The 15,688-nt window shown below is 42.7% G+C and overlaps 2 protein-coding genes across 5 annotated transcripts in view; one reads left to right on the top strand and one right to left on the bottom strand.

Moving 5' to 3' along the window:
- The window catches only part of KNTC1 (kinetochore associated 1), a 41,669-nt gene extending 36,587 nt beyond the window's left edge, over positions 1–5,082 (bottom strand). For both annotated transcript variants that reach the window (XM_081966607.1, XM_081966608.1), the window contains exons 1-7: positions 4,963–5,082; positions 3,617–3,802; positions 3,143–3,263; positions 2,311–2,426; positions 1,274–1,346; positions 938–1,015; positions 410–444 (exon numbers count right to left, since the gene is read on the bottom strand). In XM_081966607.1, coding sequence (XP_081822733.1) covers positions 410–444; positions 938–1,015; positions 1,274–1,346; positions 2,311–2,426; positions 3,143–3,263; positions 3,617–3,748 — 555 coding nt within the window. In that variant the 5' untranslated portion in view covers positions 3,749–3,802; positions 4,963–5,082. The remainder of the gene's footprint in view (positions 1–409; positions 445–937; positions 1,016–1,273; positions 1,347–2,310; positions 2,427–3,142; positions 3,264–3,616; positions 3,803–4,962) is intronic.
- A 463-nt stretch (positions 5,083–5,545) lies between these two features.
- Positions 5,546–14,735, top strand: RSRC2 (arginine and serine rich coiled-coil 2). Of its 3 annotated transcripts, none has more exons than XM_081966713.1 (10): positions 5,546–5,703; positions 7,650–7,803; positions 8,175–8,218; positions 10,510–10,700; positions 11,520–11,663; positions 11,798–11,920; positions 12,255–12,334; positions 12,572–12,804; positions 13,198–13,287; positions 14,080–14,735. In XM_081966713.1, the coding sequence occupies exons 1-10, from the start codon at positions 5,698–5,700 to the stop codon at positions 14,260–14,262; spliced, it is 1,248 nt and encodes a 415-aa protein (XP_081822839.1). In that variant the 5' UTR covers positions 5,546–5,697; the 3' UTR covers positions 14,263–14,735. The 3 variants fall into 3 exon arrangements, with proteins under 3 accessions (XP_081822839.1, XP_081822838.1, XP_081822840.1); XM_081966712.1 differs by having other exon boundaries at positions 11,798–11,941; XM_081966714.1 differs by lacking the exon at positions 5,546–5,703 and adding an exon at positions 9,080–9,157 and having other exon boundaries at positions 7,707–7,803; positions 10,488–10,700; positions 11,798–11,941.
- Positions 14,736–15,688: the final 953 nt, after the last annotated feature.

The following is a 15,688-nucleotide window of genomic DNA, read 5'->3' as shown; positions in this document are numbered from 1 at the left end:
GCTCAGCTGGGCCTAAAGGTGTTGTGGCCCCCCAGTTGCTGGAGCTGGCAGTAGATTCGGACAGTGAGGAGGTGAGGGAGGAACATGGGGAGTCTGGGGAAGGCTCGGATGAGGGTTCTTCGTTGGAGGCAGAGAGGGGACCAGAGCCATCTGGGAGTTATGTGCTGCCTCTGAAGCCTCCAGAGTCGGACAGCAGCGAGGCAGAGGAACAAGGGGAGCCTGTTCCCAGTGCGTGCATGCGCAGAGCTGCCAGAAGGCGAGAACGGTTAAGACAAAAGGGGCAACTCAGGAGTAGAAACATCCGTCAGAGAGGCAAAAAAGGTGGTCTAAATTTGGAAAATGCAGTCCCACTCAGATTTTTTTAAAAGCAACATTTGCAACACTAATAATGATCAAGAGCCTCAGGTACCTTACTGGCAGCATTGATGTCCATTTCGGTAATGGCTGCATAAAGGAAAAACGTGTGATCAGAAATACTTTAGAAAAGCTTTTTGATAACATCCTTTCGTCATACATTTGTTCAACATCTCATATTTATCCCTCCTACAGCAGTGACACGTTGCTCTGCTCAGGCCAAGAGCCAACAAAGCAGGAAAAACACATGCTAAGCATAAAAACTGATAGCTGAGACAATGTCGAAGGACCTATGGAAAGTCCCCAACAGCTACCGTTCTCCAAGAAAACTCAAGTGACCGTTTGGCTCAAATCTGGAAATCGCAATTGTGAATTGTGTCCACAGCTATCAAGTTTTGCAAAACACCCAGGAAAAACGCACCACGGGCTGAATCACCCAACAGCTGCGACATATGAATGCAACTGCCACCAGCTATATCTGCAAAATTCAGATATCGGTGTACTTAGAACAGAAAGTACGAAAAAGGAAGTTTTGTCTCTTAAATGTCCTGTATGGTTAGAATCTATAAAAGTCTTGGCTTACCTTTTTGAATGTTGGCAAGTGGAAGATGCAGAATACAGAAAAAACCTTTGCTGGTCAGAATAAATGCATGGTAGGTACCTAAAAATTAAGCAGAGAACATATCAAGCAGCGTTCCCAACCCATCTGTGTACTTTTGATTACTCTCCAACTATGAACAAGGAATCAAAACAACTCCACTTCCCCTGAACAAAGGCCAAAAGAATTACACTGGGTATATAAACAGAAGCGCAATTTTAAAATTTTGCAGAAGGCAACAGAAATGCTCATGGTTTCTTTATGGGCTAGATTCTCATCTCCATGACTTACAAAATATAGTTTCCAAGGTACCAATCTTACCTTCTACGGAACTGTCCCTTTCTAGAATGAGATCCAAAAAGGCCTTTTCATCGAAAGAGCTTTGAACTAATGCCTAGATGTGGTTTCAAGAAAAAGAAAAAAAGCATCATTGTAATGACAGATGGGGGTTGGGAATTAGAGTGAAATTATGATTTTATGCATCCTCATACACTGATGGAGACTGAACCTTCCCAGGGTATCTCGCTCGGCTTGTATGAAAAAGTGAGAAACGGTTCAGAGTGGGCACAAATACAAGAGGTCGTATTTTCTATCCCACCACCAGCACAGGAGTGTGAAGGAAGTAGAAGCCCTTAATTCCATTTCTAAATTAAGCATCGCAGCTGTGGTTAAAGTTTATTGTATTTTGGAGAAAGAAGTTTGCTGCAAAATTAAAAGGTAAAAGGTTCTCGTACATATGTGCTAGTCCTTCCCGACTCTAGGGGGCGGTGCTCATCTCCGTTTCAAAGCTGAAGAGCCAGCGCTGTCCAAAAACATCTCCGTGGTCATGTGGCCAGCATGACTCAATGCCAAAGGCACATAGAATGCTGTTCCCTTCCCACCAAAGGTGGTCCCTATTTGTCTACTTGCATTTTTTACGTACTTTCGAACTGCTAGGTTGGCAGAAGCTGGGACAAGTCACGGGAGCTCACTCCGTTACGCGGCGCTAGGGATTCGAACTGCTGAATTGCCGGCCTTTCTGATCGACAAACTCAGCGTCTTAGCCACTGAGCCACCGTGTAGGAAGTAGAAGCCTTTAATTCCATTTTTCACGGCTGTGGTTAAAGTTAATTGTATTTCAGAGAAATGTTTGTTGCAAAATTAGGGACCGACCATTTCTTACGGTCGATTTTGTTGACAAACAAAACTTTCAGCCTCTTTACAGACATGCTGAAATGGAAACGGGACTCCGGAACGGGCGAGCTCACAGCCTCCTCGCTTTGTTGTAGAACTGCAGCTTAGCATTCTGTAACCTTTACTTCTCAAATCAAAGAAGCCCCCATGTGTACACAAGGAGGGGAAAGAAATAAGCAACCTGCCTTAGTTAGCAGGGTCTGTTTCGAAGAGACTTGGATCAGGTGCAAGTTCCCACTTCTTTCGCCCACAACAAGGAACTGGCCTTCTTGACACAAGGCCACCATGTCCACCTCTGTTTCTGAAAGGTTCGAAAAGCCAGCCAGGCATTATTGTGGGCGATGACAAGAGCCCCAAAAGAAAGCATTGCAGCACAGGAAATTTAAAAACAACCACAGGATGGACTAGAAACATCACCCAGGAAACGGCAAAAGCTGTAAACACGACGGTTCCATGTTATTCAACTTAAGATCATGTAGAATTACTGCTGAAAAATATCCTAACGTCCATCCATCCATCTTATCCATCCATATTACCCATCCATTCATACTATCTGTCTGTCTGTCTGTTTCTCTCTCTCTTTATCCATCCATCCATATTATGTATCTACACATTCATATTATCTATCTATCTATCCATCCATCCATCCAATCTATCCATCCTATCATCTATCTATCTATCTATCTATCTATCTATCTATCCATCCATCCATCCATCCATCCATCCATCCATATTATTGATCCATCCATCCAATCTATCTATCCATCCATCCATCCATCCATATTATTGATCCATCCATCCAATCTATCTATCCATCCTATCATCCATCCATCTGCATATTCATATCATCACTCAATAAAAAGGAACACAGGAGCAAAATACAAAACTTGGAATATAAAATCCGAAATCTTAGGCAGGAAGGTTACAGACATATATATATATCTAAGCTTGCAAATATAATTTTTTACTTCATCTGCCGCAGAGATCCATACTTCCTGGCCCCAGCTGGAAACTCACCAAAAGGAATAAACATTTGAAGAGACTGGCAAACATTGTCAAGTACCACCACCGTCCTGTCAGCCGCCAGCAGGCAGCCATCACTCAAACTGTAGGCCTTTAATTCTGGGTTAGATAAAACCTGAACAATTAAGAAGACAAAAGTAATGAAAGTCCATGTAGACGGACTGAATAAAAAAGCAGACAAGGAACCAATGAGATCTGCATGCGTGGCATATCTGTGTCTGTACTGTTATAAAATAGAGTTGTAGCACTGTGCATTTCCTTTGTATAGTTACTAGATCTTTGGATTGACCTTAAAAGGGGTTCCCCTCTCACAGTTGCTGTACCAAAGGATAAGTTTTTCTGGGTCAGACTGGCCACCATTCAACCCATGAAAGATGCAACAGCATTATGTGCTTGTCCTGGTTTGAGCCTTGTGGTTTTTCCCCTGCCCCCAGAGCTGTTGCGATGGGGTCCTTAAGGCCGCGCTACCTTTTGGGACGAGGTTATTTTCACCAGCGTGTTCATCTGATAGAGCGCGCTTCCACATTCTTGCCTGGAACCTATGCTCAGCTGCCCACTGCCCGTATCGTCGCTCATCAGGAGCTCAACGTTGTCCCACATCTTCGGTTCGGACGACGTTTCTGTCCAGCAAAAGTCAGAAGGCAAACAAGGAGGCTGTCATGTGGATTAAAGCAAAGGAAGCGTTTAAAACGGAGATCTGGGTTTGCAATGCTGCAGGATCCAACCTGGATCGATCATTGGGACCTGATGACCCACCCAGATTGAATCCTTCAACGTTATCCTGGGAAACAAATATTTGCCTTCATTTGTGAGTTTGACACATCGCCCTTATATAAATCCAATAAAACTAAACTAAACTAACTAAACCCTTTTCTCAATGCAGCAAAGTTAGGATTTTTGTCTTTTTTTAAGGAGTGCCTGAATTTCTAAATCTCATCTCGCTTCAAGCAAGCTGCGTGGACTTCTAAAGCCCTTGAAGAAGCATAATAATTTTCACTTGATGCTCCAGAGCTCCATTTCTCTAAAATTAATATTTTCCCCCTTCACCCACAAATAACCACCTGCACAAGCACTCAACAGACACAGGTAATAATGTCATTTTTCTGGATTGCACCTCTCTGATTTAATCATGGATTTTTCCAAAGCCTGTTTTAAGTTTTTTCATAATGATTTTTATTTTAAATCAAAGCAAAAGAGAAGTTATCAAGCAAAACAGACATGCACCTCCCAAAATATGGGGCGAGGAGATGATTTGTGCAACCCCAGTGGGGGGCAACGTTTAGTACTGTACTTTTTTTTTTTTGCAAGGAAGCACCCAGGCAAATATCCAACAGGTCTCTTCCCTGTGCTGGGCAAAGCTTCACCAGGTGAACTCCCACCTGTCACCCAGCTCTTAGGCATCCGGCAAAACTAGCCCAGGGGGGGTGGGGGTGAGGAGTGTCACATCTACCCACTTTCCCCTCATTCACTAAATGCTTTACTAGCTGGAGTAAAAGATGAACCTCTCAAGTAGTTAAAATTGAAACTTTTTTAATTTAAAAGTTTAAAAGTGATTTAAAAGTAGAGTGGTGTTTTTTTTATAAAAAAGGATAAAAATAGAGAGTAAAAAGGAGATCAAAGTCAAAAATTAAAAGTGGATTTAAAAGTAGATTTTTTTAAAAAAAGGATAAAAAGAGAGAGGGAAAAAGAGGGGGAAAAAGTCACTGTCCTTCCATTTATTCTCAATACTTCCTTCAAATAATAAATGTTCAAGGTTGCAAACGGCAGTGGCCGCTTATAGCAAAACGAGCAGCAGCCAGCAAAAGATCGCTTACCTCCTTGGCCTTGAATGCCGCTGGGGTCTCATCAACAACCGCCAAAGTTCCAATGGATCTTTTGGATTTCGCGGGAGTTCTCCCTGCGGTCCCCAGGCGGGGCTCAGCCGACTACGGCGGTCCGCAAGGGCCAAACTTCCTCCTTATGAGAAAGTGCGGCCCCAAACAGAGGAGATAGGAAAATCAGAGATGTCCTATCCGTCGTCATTCCCTTTTCTCTTTATGTGAGGGGCGCTTGCGGACTCTTTGGCTCCCAATTCATCCAAGGGCAAAACTGAGGAGGATTGGGCGCAACCGAGACAAATCACTCCGACATATCAAGGGAAGCATATCTTCTCTTTATTAAAGACAAAATGGAGAGAGAGAGGGACCGGATCATGATATAAATGTTGAAACGTTAAAGCTCCTTATTCGGAGCCCGCCCCGTGTTCTTTGCGGGCAGGAGAGCCATTAAAAAAAAAGCCAAAGCAGGGAAACCACACAGCCTCCCTGCTCTAATAGGTATATCTCTATGCTCCCCCTCGCCCGCGCAGGCGCAGAGGCGCTCTTCTGCCTCCCGCCGCTCTCCCGGCTACATCCGGGCATCTCCCAGGCAGAGGGGCGGGGCCGAGCTGAGAGGGCTGCTCGCCCAGTCGGTTGTGGAGGCGCCGCGCGTCGTTCGCTGAGGAGGCCGAAGCCGCGGAGGAGCCGGAGGTCCCCCTCGGGGCCCGCTTTCCCCCAACCCTGTACCCCGGCATGGCGGTGAGGCTCCCCGGACGGCTCCCCGGGCTGGCGGAGAACGAGGCCCAGGCGGCGGGCGGAGCCGCCTCGGGTGGAAGGCGCCAGACAAGATGGCGCCCGGCGGCCATGATGGGCCTCCGTGAGGGGGGAAGGGGAGGCGGCACACACACACACACACACACCGATCCCCCTCCCCCCCCGGCACGGCCTCTCCTGGCACCCTCAGTGGGGAAGAAGCGAGTGCCTGCATCCCCACGTTGGGCTGACACGCCTCATACACGTGTAGATGGTGCGGGGGAAGGACTTTGGGGTTAAAGCGGGTATAGATGTTTGTGGATGGATGGATAGATAGATAGATAGATAGATAGATAGATGAAAAATAGAGATAAAGGAGAGAGAGATAGAAATAGAGATAAAGAGACATAAATAGACAGATAAAAGAGAGATGGGTAAAAAAGAAATAGACAAAGAGAGAAATAGAGATAAAAAGACATAAAGGAGTTATAGATTAAGAAATTGACAGATAAAAGATTAGAGAGAAATAGAGATAAAGAAATAGAGGCAGATAAAAAAGAAAGCCAGATACAAGAGATAGATATATAGATAAAAATAGATAAAAGAGACAGTTAAAAGGTAGATTAGATAGAAATAGAGATAAAGACAGATAAAAAGAAATGCAGACAGATAAAATAGATATTGCGATATAGAGATAGATAAAGAAATAGAGATAAAAGATAGATGTGTATTTAGATACAAAAATATAGAGTGTGTATGTATAATGTATATATGTTTATGTGTGCATGTATGTATATATAGATGTGTATATAATATACATCTTATGTATGTATTTACATTTATGGATGGATCTGAGGCTTTTCTAAAGCAAATTTTATTATAGGATGTAAATGACCAATGTGGAGAGGAACAGGGTGTGTTTATGGATGCAAAGGCTTGGAGGGGGGAGGTGTTTATGGTTTATTATGGGATTGGGAGAGGAAACAGGCCCATTTGTGGCTGTTTTATAAATATAACTCTAAGAAAAGAAGCTGGCATGGAAGAGGAGGATGCTGAGGGTAAGGTTATGTGAATTGTTTTAAGGTATCTTTTTGTGACCCCAGGGTTCTGTCTTGTCAGGATAAACAAAAGGGGGGGGGAATCCTACCCCTCTTTCGCTTATTTGTATTTCTTCATGTTGTGTTTTGCCTTAGACTGTTTTGAGTGTAATTTGTGAAAGCTAACTTACAGGATAACCAAGGTGGGATGAGTAAAACACCAATTTGCAGTTGAATTAATGGCATCAAGTTCCAACAGCTTTCTGAGTGGAGGGTCTATTAACTTCAGAGGAGCTTGCATTTTGAGTAAATATTTTAACCTGGACATCAAAGATTTGGAATAAACATATGACATAGGTTGTATAAAACTAAATGTTTAGGAGCTTTATAGCTTAGCATTTATTTAACAGCAAGGCTTTTTTATCGATAGTTGATAATACCATTGTAATGGCATATAATGCTAGTCTTAGTTGCCAATGTTAAATATTGTTTGTGACCTGGTTTTAAAGCCCTTGGGGTGCTCCAGCTCCAGTTAAGTGCTGTACTCTCAGCTGGGATTTAATTTGTTTGGAATATTCCTAAAATATAAACAAGTTTTTCATCCCAAGTAAAGTACAGCTGTCATAAAATCCTTTGCATTTTTTGTACCTAGTTTTTCACACCTATCTAGTTATTCATTCAGCCTGATAAATTATTTAATGACAAAATTGTGTTATTCAATCTTTGCTGCAATAGTCATGAGGAATTTTGTAGAGAAATCTATTGGTGTTTACTTTAGTGTGAAGAAAGTCAGACATATTGCTTATCATTAAGGGTGCTGTCGATTGAGTAATTTAAATTACTCGAGGTAGTGTCAGAAGAGTAGTAGACAGTCACTGTACTGCAAATATTAAAAGTTATTTCATTTTAACTTAGGCTAGTGATTCTGATCGAGAGGCAAATCCCCCAGATAAATCATCTCCCGAGAGAGAAAAGAAAAAGGAACGATCAGATGCATCCAGTTCACCTAGAACTTCAAAACACCATTATTCAAGGTCACGTTCCCGATCAAGAGAAAGAAAACGAAAAGGTATGAAAGTCTCTTAAATTTTGCTACTGGACACATCCTTGTAGTTTAATGGTTGCCTTAATTAAGGTAGTAATTTGTTACAATCTCTGTCACTTTGAAGTAAAGGTTTCAATTCAAACGTAACTTTTTGGAATATAAGTCATAAGTGATAACATTCTATATTCAAGATAGAATGGTGAATGGACTAAGTAGACCTCAGAATTACATTGACAACCTTGTATCAGAAGGGAGTTGCGAATATTAACCATTCCAACTATTTTAAATCTGTAAAATAGCTTAAGCGTTAATATCATTGGGATTGGAGCTTATGTAAACGGGGAGGATTTTTTTAAAAACTATATTGGGTGTCTAATAGATGCTTTCTTCTTTAGATAATGACGGGAAAAAATACAGAAGTCGGAGCAGAAGCAAAGAGGTAATTAATACTTTGTAGTGCTTGGGTATTTGTGCAGGACATATTTACAAGTATGTCATAGCATGTATAAATCTTAAGATATAATTGTCTAAATGGTAAGTACCCCCCCCCAAAAAAAACGTAAATTCAGAAAGTGCTTGGAGTGAGAAGCATGAATGAAGCCATCTTTATAACAAAAAGGTAATAAATTGACCAAAAAAAAAAATTCATGTAGAGATTTATTGTGGAAAATACCATGATAACAATTTTAATATAATTGATTTTCACAGAGCTTCCATTCACCAGAGTTCAGTTAAGCATTTGCAAAATTCTTTGCCCGTCTCCTCCATTCCACCTCCACCCCAAAGTTTTTGTCACTATTTGGGTGAGGACCTAGTTGGAGTTCTCCCATGGTGGGGTTTCTCCATTCAGCGGGAGTCACAGAGATGGAAATAAATGGTTTTGAAGGCAGAGCGAGGGGATGGAGACGAGGAAGCCATTGTGGGAACATTGAGAGGGAAATGACCGGCCTCTGATACAGAGGTGGAGCATCAGCAGTAGCTAGAAAATTCTGCTAGATCAGGGGTGTCCAAACTTGGCAACTTTAAGACTTGTGGACTTCAACTCCCAGAATTCCCCAGCCAGCAGAGCTGGCTGGGGAATTCTGGGAGTTGAAGTCCACAAGTCTTAAAGTTGCCAAGTTTGGACACCCCTGTGCTAGATAGAGCTTGAAGAGATGAAATTTCTGTAGCTGGGATCAGGTACTTTTTTTGGCCCCCTTTGCAATGGAAGCTCTGTTTAAAAAAAAGTAGGAGAGTATTTGTTAAATTGACTATATTGTTTAGATCACATGATAACATTTCTATAATAAATCATACTCAGCGTGCTAATGCGCGAAGAGACTGAACTGAAGACGCTCCAGACTCAGATAGCAAAATTATAAGCCTACTTCATGATAAGGTAACTATTAGTCATTCAAACTCATATTTCCCTTGCAAAGAAATTTAAAACAGTTTTGTTGGATATAATGGTGTTCTTAAAGTACATGCTATATGTTTAGAAGACTATTACATTGTTTTCAAAACGTATTTCACTCATAATGTAGAAATAATTAAAACTAGTTAAGAACTGTACTATTTTTGATCTTAAATTCCAGGGGAATAACTGCTGTTAGAATTTGATTTTTCTGTTGATGTTTGACCCAATATTTTTAGGTAATTGTCCTAATTTGCAAAGGGCTAATTAAGTAAAGGGTCATTCCTAGTTCTCCTTGTAATTTTACATGTTCCAAAAAGGAGGAGGATAGAATAATATGGACCTCACACAGTATTGGGAAAACATCCACCACAGTCCATAAAAATACCTCTACCTTGGCAGTTGGGTTTGTTCCACCTTTGTGAGCTTTTCCCATTTTTGGTATGCAACAAGAAGTATACTTTACACTCTTTCTTTAATCTTCAGTGGATACCCAAATAATTTCATATTTAAAAAAATAGCCATAAAAGTTAAAATAATAATTGTGGTGGCTTAACATTTAGAAAAAAGATGGTGTAATGAATGAATAAGTAAATGGTTGAATTATATGTATGTAATATTGGCTTTGAATGAGGTTACTAGGACCTGGAAGACATAAAAGAATTACATGAGAATGTTAAGGATTCCCTGTGTGATTGCTTCTAAGTATTCCAGTACAATTTATAGAGAAAGATATATCTGAGTAGTAAAAGTACAGAAAAGGAAAGTTGCAGATAATCGTAACCAAAATTTTAGAGAGCTAAACACCGAATGGTAAAGTGTCTTACAAAAGAGCCCAGATTGTGGCAGATTCAAAACATGATCCAGCCTGAACGCTGGTTACCTGACAGGCAAGGTTTTAGGCTGGGGGCTCTACTGTAGCACCAAGCCTCAGTTTGGCCGTTTTAGGAGGATGGCCTGTAAATCTCCTGCCATGTTGCTGGATGAGCTTTTTAAAATCATCTCTAGGGTGGGTACCGAGGGAGCAGCGTGTTATCTTTTGTGGACAAGGCCATCCAATCCTCAGAACAGCTGTTCCATCTCGTGATGTAAACCTGGCTTGTGGCAGGAGATGGTTTAACCTTGTGGAGCAGGGTGGGGGTGGGGAACGGTAGGGTCACCTCTGCAACGTTGCGTAGATGGTGGTGGTGTTAAAGATATCTCAGTTGACTGGGGCCACGCTCCTAAGGTTACTAATGTTGCATCATCACAACGTATCATTCTTGATCTTCTAATGCCCATACTAACTTTTTTTGTTGCACTATTTTCCTGAAAGAACCAACTTCTTCTTAAAACAGGCACGAAGACATGGGTCCAAAGAGAAGTCCTCCAAGAAGCACAGGCTCGAAGAGCATAACGACAAAGACCACCCTTTGGATAAAGGGAGGGAGAGCCTGAACTCTTCGGAGAATGGCGAGGATCGGCACAAGCGCAAGGAGAGGAAGCCCTCCAGGGGACGCAGCCATTCAAGGTCTCGTTCGCGGGAAAGGTAGACTCATAGTTTCCTCCCATGTTGTTCGTTTGGATGCTTGAAGGGGAACCTTGAGTTTTTGTCTTCTGAACTAACCTGCGGTGGTGGTGGTGGTGGTGGTGGGAGAACCTTTGTAACTGGATTTTGGGGTCACCACAGGTAGTCCTCGACTTACCAATTCACGTAGTGATTACAAGTGCATTGAAAAACGTGACTTAAAACCATTGTTCACACTTGGGACCATTGCATCATCCCCGTGGTCATGTGATTTACATTTGAACGCTTGGCAGCTGACTCATATTTATGACGGTTGCAACGTCCTGGGAGCCACATGATTCCTTTTTGCGACCTTCGGACAAGCAGAGTCAATGGGGAAGCCAGATTCACTTAACAACCGTGTTGCTAATTTAACAGCTGCGGGGATTCACTTACCAAATGTGGCAGAAAAAGCCGTAAAGTGGGGCAAAACTCACTTAAAAGTTTTCTCACTTAGCGACATAAATGTCGGGTTCAGTTATGATCGTAAGTCAAGGACCACCTGTATTTGTTTCTTCAGCCTAGATCCAAACTCTTAACTAGTTTGGGGATCTCGTGGATTGTTTTTCTGACAATCGTTATGCCTTGACCTCTGCCACTGATTTTTCTGTAGAATGGCAATGCTCTCTCGTGTTTCTGCGCTCATTCCAGGGGAATATCTGCTAAATAATATAAGCCTTAAAACTTTCTCAATTATCTTCTTTTAAAAAATATACTCTAAAGAGAACATAACGCTTTTATTTGTGGGTAATTAAGCGGAATAGTCAAGGAAACATTAACGGATTTGGCGTGTGATTCCAGGCGGCACCGTAGTCGAAGCCGCGATAGAAAAAAATCCCGTTCCCGAAGTCGAGAGAAAAAGCGGCGCGTGAGATCCAGATCTCGATCCAAATCCAGGCACAGGCACAGAAGTCCCAGCAGAAGCAGAACCAGGAGCCGGAGCAGGTGCGTTGACGTTTTTTCAACGATAAAAGGTAGAGGGAGTGATGGTGAATGGGACAACGTGCTGTTCAGGCTCGTTTGTGGTCTAATAAGTAATTGTGAGGACAGGAAAAATCAAACTCTGTGGTTCTGAGCAGGGAAAGAAAGAAGAGACCGGAAAAACCACGAAGGTTCAGCCGAAGTCACAGCCGAACTCCGAGCCCCCCACCTTTCAGGGGGCGAAACACAGCGATGGATGCCCAGGAAGCCTTGGCCAGGAGGTACGAGACTCTCCTCCAAAGGTTCATATATTTTGATTGTAATTTCCTTTGATATTTTTTCTAAGATGGTTTTCATCACACACACACACACACACACACACACACTCGCTGTGCAAGTGGAAGTGGGAAAGTATTTCAGCCCCTTTGTCTTTCTCACCAAATGTATCTGTCGAAATCAAACTAAGAAGGAGCAATAGAGAAAAGGACTAGATAACCTTTGACTCGTGTGCAGCTTTGTCAGCTTCTCCTTTGATGTTTCGTTTCTAACTGAACAGTAACAGTACTGAGATGGGGAAAAAATCCTTTTCATGTCTTTCTGCATTGTTATCCCTAGGTTGGAAAGAGCCAAAAAATTGCAAGAACAGAGAGAGAAGGAACTGGTGGAGAAGCAGAAGCAACAGGAAATTGTTGCCGGTAATTGAATTTCCCTTTCAAATAAATGGAGATAGTAACATTGCACCACTTTATTTCACTTTGATCTGTCTCTAGAGACTTCCTTCTCTTCTACCGTTGTTTTAAAAATACCACTTATGTATTTGGACAAAAGCTGGTAAAAACTGCCTATCCAGAGAGACGCTATCCATTTTTATGGCTCGTAAAGCTGGCATATTAGACGGGGCCTTTGGAAGAATAACCTTTTCTTGGTTTCAGCGGCTGCTGCCACCGGCGGCTCCGTCATCAACGTCGCAGCTCTCCTGGCCTCTGGGACACAGGTCACTCCGCAAATAGCCATGGCGGCTCAGATGGCAGCCCTGCAAGCGAAGGCTCTGGCCGAGACAGGAATAGCCGTTCCCAGCTACTACAACCCAGCAGCAGTGAACCCCATGAAGTTTGCCGAGCAAGAAAAGAAGAGGAAAATGCTGTGGCAGGGCAAGAAAGAAGGGGTAACTCTCCTCGTGGCTTTATCTTTCGTTGGTTACCCATGGGGAGTCTGCAGAGTAATGTTTTCAAAGGCAGGTCAGAGATACACCTGGCTGTGCAGCTCATGGCACTTTGGAGTTTTTGGACTTGTAAGGTGGAAATAGCTTTAATGGGCTCATTCGCAGGGCCAAGCCCATATTGTAACTGGATGCTAAATAAGCCCTTGTACTGAAAGGTTTTTTGGGGGGGACAGACCATGAGAAGAGGGGGCGAATGGGTTAGAGGGGAACGGTGAAAAAGAGAAAACTACCTTTTTGCGTGAGAAATCTTTTTCCAGTTGCTAAATGTTGATTTTTCTAGGATGAAAATACTTCTAGATGCAACTTATAAAAACTCACTACTTTATGTTTTTGTAGGATAAATCACAATCTGCGGAAATCTGGGAGAAGCTGAATTTCGGAAATAAGGACCAAAATGTCAAGTTTAGGAAGTTGATGGGTATTAAGGTAGGTGTTTCTAAAATTATAGCTTTGTCTTTACGCAAGAAAGATCAGTGTGAAGAGACCTGGGTGGACTTGGACAAGGCCTACAGGCTAAGAGTGGTGCATGGAGTGAAGTCACATTCTCCAGGTAGCTGGATGAGATAAGAGACAAGCTCAAACAGTGGGAAAATACAGACTTGGATTAAAATGATCTCCTGGGGATCTGATTTTATTATGCATACCCCGCAAGAACACTAGCAACTTTTCAGAGCAGATTTGGAGAACCTCAGTTGGGGAAGAGACGCGGTGGCTCAGTGGCTAAGACGCTGAGCTTGTCGATCAGAAAGGCCAGCAGTTTGGAGGTTGGAATCCCTAGCACCACGTAATCGAATGAGCTCCCGTGACTTGTCCCAGCTTCTGCCAACCTAGCAGTTTCAAAGCACGTTAAAAATGCAAGTAGGAAAAATAGGTACCACCTTTGGTGGGAAGGGAACAGCCTTCGGTGTTGAGTCATGCCGGCCACATGACCACGGAGATGTCTTCGGACAGTGCTGGCTCTTTGGCTTAGAAACGGAGAGGAGCAGCGCCCCCTAGAGTTGGGAACGACTGGCACATATGTTCGAGGAAAACCATTACTTTACAGTTGGGGAAAGACTGTTTTTGCTCCACTATTTGGTAACTGGTGAAAATTATGGGAAGATTGGTGGAGACTTCACAGCAACGCTTTTTATCTGAATCTTTGTTATGTGCTATTGTTAAGCTGAATGCCGTGTATCGGTGACTGTTCGGTTGATGCTTTCTGTCTGTTTCTCCTAGAACGAGGAGGAAGCCGGGGCTAGCAGTTCAGTGGACGAGGAGAGTTATAAGACTTTGAAACAGCAAGAAGAAGTCTTCCGCAATCTGGACGCACAGTACGAAATGGCCAGGTCACAGACGCACACCCAAAGAGGAATGGGGTTGGGCTTTACGTCTTCGATGCGAGGAATGGACGCCGTTTGAGGCAAAGGCCTTCGGACAGCTTTGAGACTCCGACCAAGATTCTGTGGTTGCGGTGTTGGCTTCCTTGTTCACCGACAGCTGGCATCCTAGCTTGCATGGGTGTTAACATTGACTTTAATTTATTGACATTACAATTTTTTTTTGTAAATACCAGATCAGTGATAACTGGTGTTCCATGTTGTAATCAGGTTATTATACTCACTTCCATTATATGCGCCAGAGCTCCAGAAGGGACGCTTCTACTTCTGTGGTTTTCAAAACGGAGCAGCCGAGGGTGAACGCGCCACACGGATATTTTGTGTCCACCACCGTCTCTCTTGTGTACTTTTTGTACTTTAAACTTGTACAGTTATTTTCAACTCTTGGAACATAAAATACACATTGTGTTGGTGTTAAAAACTAGCAGATCGGGCCTGTGGGTAGATAAATGCAGTGCAACAACCTGGTTAATAAAACATGGTTTTTTTTCTCAAGTAGTATTCTATTCAAGTTTAGTGGACAAATTATTCCACAATTAATTTCACGGAGTATATTTTTTAAATAAATGCTCACCCCGATGCAGGAAAGTAGAGGATAGAATTTAAGTAAGTAGAGGATAAAGAATACTGCAGGTTGTTAGCTATATCAAAATACTATATCCTAATTATGCTCATCTTATCGAGCAATTCTTTCCTCCAGTTTTGTTCTGTGAAAGCTCTTAACACTGTAGAGGCAAAACCCTCTCAAAGATACTGGGTTTTAATAGGCATTGCCAGATTAGGAAATGCTTAACCGAATGTAAAAAGTGAAATGTAAACTCCTGTGCTTGTTATAAATATGAGAGATGGCAGCAGTTAGAGGAAAGGACCTCAGATATGTGAGAAAACAGTCTCATAAATGACCGAAATTTGATATTGGCATGCCCCAGGGCTGTAGTTCTCTGTCCCCACTTTTAATCTGTTATTAATCAGATTTAAGATTGAGATTAATCGTCCTATGAAACCTCAATAATCTCACCACACCCAACAGAGGCAGGTTGAGAATAGGGATGGCGGGCGGATTAAAAATTCCCAACGGAAGGGAGGAGCGCAAGTGTTCAGAGTTGCAGTTTTGTTGGAGTTTGTGTCTGAAAAACTAGGAAGCGCGTGCTGCTGCGTGTGATTGATGGTATCTGCAGAGGCAGTTTTATATCAAAAGAGTAGCAGGAACTGATAAATATTCCATTAAAGCGTTAAAAATCTGTAACGTGCATGGTCTGTTCTTAACATTTTTGCACGCCTTTCCCGGTGCATCTGAATTGCGGCCACCCTGTCCCATCATCCTGGGCTGGAGCAAGCAGCCACATACCCACTCCCAATCTCGCAGCGGAAACGCTCCCCCACTCCCAGCATGCATCGCGATCCCGAGTCCAACTACAACTCCCGGCATCCTTGAGGCGCTGGAGCCA

This window comes from Natrix helvetica (assembly GCF_964273705.1).
Source record: "Natrix helvetica genome assembly, chromosome: 14".
NCBI lineage: Eukaryota > Metazoa > Chordata > Lepidosauria > Squamata > Natricidae > Natrix > Natrix helvetica.
Note: the sequence above shows the minus strand (reverse complement) of the source record. Positions and strands in the feature narration are given on the sequence as shown.